General features: G+C 36.9%; 1 protein-coding gene across 1 annotated transcript; it reads left to right on the top strand.

Moving 5' to 3' along the window:
• The first annotated feature begins 1,717 nt into the window (after nucleotides 1–1,717).
• Nucleotides 1,718–3,392, top strand: LOC112509296 (aldehyde oxidase GLOX1-like). Its single transcript, XM_025114173.1, has one exon. The coding sequence runs from the start codon at nucleotides 1,718–1,720 to the stop codon at nucleotides 3,350–3,352; it is 1,635 nt and encodes a 544-aa protein (XP_024969941.1). The 3' UTR covers nucleotides 3,353–3,392.
• The last annotated feature ends 1,118 nt before the right edge of the window (nucleotides 3,393–4,510 follow it).

Raw genomic sequence — 4,510 nt, 5'->3', positions numbered from 1 at the left:
AATGCTTATCCGGTAAGCAATTACCGTTAAGAGTCAACATTATAATTTATTTTATCGGGTAAGATTGTAGTACATCAAAACGTATCTTATGCAACAATTTACCTGGTAAGCGCTTACCTAGGCAAGAATCGTCACCCTCAGTTACCGGGTAAGACTCTCCATTCTTATCATCGTTCTTAATTGAAAATGAAGCTTGTCACGGATGTCAACTGGTGCTGTATGAAAACTAAGCCCAGCCACCATCAAGCTGCTCCTCTCCTTTGTATATTCTACGTACAAGATGCAGCAAAAACCATGATTATGAAAACACAAACATTATGTACAAACAAATCTAATAATACTCTATAGATCTATAATCATTATCTACTTATCTTACATTACCAAAAAGGAAGCACATGGATGGACGTATATATTAAACCATCTTAGAACGAAAACACCCACCAATCCGTCTTAGAACGAAAAGACCCGCAATATTAAACCCCAAATAACCACATCAAAACTTAAAAACAGACGAAAAATGGAAGGCGAACCCCTAAAGGGATTTATTGGAATCGGAAGAACTACAGATAGACCAAAAAATGGAAGGCGAATCGGTTGTTCTTGTTTTTTCGAATCGAAAACCAAAAAGATCCATCTTTTTAGTCGGGATAATTGTATTGAACATTTCTTGTTTTTAGTTTAATGTATGATATTTAACGACATTTCATCTTTTTAGTTTTTTTTTTTTATTAATATTTACATGTTTTAATTATCTACTGGAAAATTATTTTAAAAGTCAAATTATTTTGATAGATTTCAATTCTACCAAATTCTATTCCGTGAACCAAACATCCCTAAACATCCGTGCCATTATCTCTCTTTTTTGTGATAGAACATTTATTGCAGTTGAATAGCTTCCAAATCCCCTCTCCCTCCACCAAAGATTAAAAAACAAGAAAAAAAGTCAGCTTGTTGGGTGTTCAAATACATGAGAATGAAAAATATGATACTTATTACTCTTTCTCTTTCTCTTCTGCTTGTTAGTTCTCTGCACCAACCCCATGCAAATCTAAAATATTTTCAACTAAATTATAAAATAAGCCTAATAAGAATCATTAGTTGATTGAAGGAATGTCAAACACTATCACAATAATAATAATAATAATAATAATAATAATAATAATAATAATAATAATAATCATTCCGTTTACAATCGATCAAGCTATGTTTTGAATGTTTGGATAAACAACTTATACGGTGTCAAACCGGTAATAAGGAGTTTTTGAAGAAGTTAAACCCTTCTGACTTATAATAAGTTGATAAGTACTTTTGTAGAAAAAACATAAATTGTTTTATATAAGCAATCCCAAACACCCCTAGAGTTTGGAGTTCAATTATGTAATATATGCTAATGATGTGTGGTTAATTAGATCGATGAATATAATTACTATATTTGGATGAGGAATAGGAAATGCATTATTTCTTTGATTTAAACTTGATGAATAAAACAAGATCAAAGCTGAATCCTCTACTTATTCTATTCTATTGTTTTATAAAAATGGAAAAGGACATTTCATGGGTGTTAACAAATCGGGAGGAATTCGTATATCATTGACGTTGACTAATGGCTTTCTCAAATTCAAAGACCCCCAACTATTATTTAAAGCTACCATCGCCACCTTGAAAACACACACAAAAACCAAACAAGTTCCCAAAAAGAGCACAAGAAAACAAACTTATGGCCCCTTCCGCTTCCGTCTTTTCTCGTCACCTCCTCTTCTCCTTTCTTCTCGTCCTCTTTCAAGCCGCACCATGTCCTGTTGCTGCTGCTGGTGGATCGTGGTCCGTCCTCCTCCCAAGCATTGGCATCTCCGCCATGCACATGCAGCTACTTCCCAACGACCGTGTTGTCATGTATGACCGCACAGATTTTGGAATCTCCAATATCTCTCTTCCAGATGGCAAATGCCGGCCCAACTCAACCGACTGCTCTGCTCACTCCGTCGAGTATGATATTGCATCGAATTCCATACGTCCACTTATGGTGCTCACTAATGTGTGGTGTTCCTCGGGAACTTTAATGCCCGATGGAAGATTAGTCCAAACTGGTGGCTGGGATGATGGTTATCGTGTTGTCCGCATTTATAAATCATGTGATTCTTGTGATTGGCAAGAGATACCCAAGGGCTTGAATCAACAAAGATGGTATGCCACCAATCATATATTGCCTGATGGCAGACAAATTATAATTGGTGGTCGCCAAGCATTTAACTACGAGTTCTACCCGAAGATGTCGACCACTGAGAACTCACCTAGTTTGCCGTTTCTGGTGCAAACCAATGAGCCTAACGTTGAGAATAATTTATACCCATTTGTATTTCTCAATCCCGATGGAAATCTGTTCGTGTTTGCCAACAATCGTGCTATTTTATTGGACTACTCTAAGAACCAAGTTCTCAAGACTTACCCAACAATGCCTGATGGTCAACCAAGGAATTACCCAAGTACGGGCTCCGCAGTACTACTCCCTTTGCGGATAAAAAACGGGACCGTAAATGCTGTTGAAGTCTTGGTTTGTGGGGGTGCACCAAAAGGAGCCTTTGTTAATGCAAATAATGGGATATTTGACGGAGCCTTGGATACTTGCGGCCGCATCAAAATATCAGATCCTAACCCTCAATGGGTCATGGAGACCATGCCTATGGCTCGAGTCATGAGTGACATGTTGTTGCTCCCCAATGCCCAGATTTTGATCATCAATGGCGTATCCGCTGGGGTTGCTGGGTGGGAACTTGGAAGGAACCCAGTTCTCAGCCCTGTAATTTACCAAGCAGATAACCAAGCTGGGTCACGATTCGAGGTCCAAAACCCCAGTACGATACCTAGAGTTTACCATTCCACAGCGGTTTTACTACGAGATGGACGTGTTCTTATCGGTGGAAGTAATGCACACGATAAATATGAATTCACAAATGTCCTTTACCCTACCGAATTGAGTTTGGAGGCATTTTCTCCATCTTATTTGGATTCAAGCTCATCTGGTTTACGCCCGAGAATAATCTTGCCTGTAACAAATACTAAAATTCGGTACGGAAACAGGTTGGTTATTGTATTTACCGTGTCAGGTCTTGTGGATCCAAACTCTGTCTCTGTGACAATGGTGGCACCTTCATTCAACACACATTCGTTTTCTATGAATCAAAGATTGATGGTACTTGATGGTGGGGTGGCTAACAAGATTCTGGGAAACTCAAGATATCAAGTTGTTGTGACGACACCGCCTTCGGGTAACATTGCTCCGGCAGGGAATTATCTTCTATTTGTGGTTCACAAGGAGATCCCAAGTCCAGGTGTTTGGGTTCAAATGCAGTGATAAATTTTCACATCGTTATGATTCTTTTGCTTTGTTGTGATCATCTTCAATTGTATACTCGGCCCCGATCCTGACATTTATACGGTTTTCAACGTATGTAGAAAACAAGGGCATTTGATAAATGCGGGAAGAAAAATTTGTAGTATAAATTAAGTAATACTGCATTTTTTTAATTGTGGTATAAAATTATGTTTATTTCTAATTGTTTTTCAAATATGTTAACAAAAAGTCAATTGTGAGAGTCAATAAGATATGAATGGTAGAAAAGATTATTAGAGTTTCTTAGACAATAATTCATAAGAACAAAACAATTGAAGCATTGTTAAACAACGATATAGTATCAACTATAGAAGCAAAAATAGCCAACAACATAAACAATAAAAGTAGCTAGACAAACATATGGGCTTAAAGTTGTTAACCATTGAATTGTTGAATCACAGAAAAAGCCAGCAGATAGAGATAGCGAATAACCAATAGCATTGGACCTTAGTTTCAGATAAAAAACTTAGAGAGACAATAAGCAATAACATATAGCGAATGACCATTTACCTTTTTTTGATTTTATTCTCCAATGTAATTAGTTAATACTTCGTTTGCTGCTGAAAAATAACCCCAATCGAGCCTCCAACAACCTTTGTTTGATGCAGAACAAAATTTAACCACTTCTTTGCCATTGATTATTGTATGTGGTCCTCCAACAATGGATGTAGTGCAACAATTATGATCATATATTTGAAAGTTGTGATGAGATAGGACCCATATACAGTAGCGTGCGGAACACATGCCTTTTAACTGGGATGACCGTATTTAAAGAGAAGTGAAAAAAATAAATCTTTTAACATAGTTGACTAAGTTTTACCTATCTAGAAGATAAAAAATCGTAGGGACCCTAGCCCCCAAAGGCCCCTATAGGCCTCCGCCCCTGCCTATAGAACTAAGAAAATGGAGAACAAAGGTAAATGGTGTAAATGTTCAAATCTATAACCAAACCACCATGTATTGATAGAAGGAAAACTTACAGATGAAAAACTTACAAGAAGACTATGTATCTTAGCTAAGATAGCTAAGATCTATAATAACCGTAAGCTAGATCTAAAAGATAAAAACTGAAGAAACTTTTCAAGAGAATTACAAAAAAATGAATTGTGATGATGCTTT

The sequence above is a fragment of the Cynara cardunculus genome (genome assembly GCF_001531365.2).
Source record: "Cynara cardunculus var. scolymus isolate 2C chromosome LG 3, CcrdV1, whole genome shotgun sequence".
NCBI classification, from domain to species: Eukaryota; Viridiplantae; Streptophyta; class Magnoliopsida; order Asterales; family Asteraceae; genus Cynara; species Cynara cardunculus.
The sequence above is the reverse complement of the archived record's forward strand: the minus strand, read 5'-3'. Positions and strand labels throughout refer to the sequence as shown.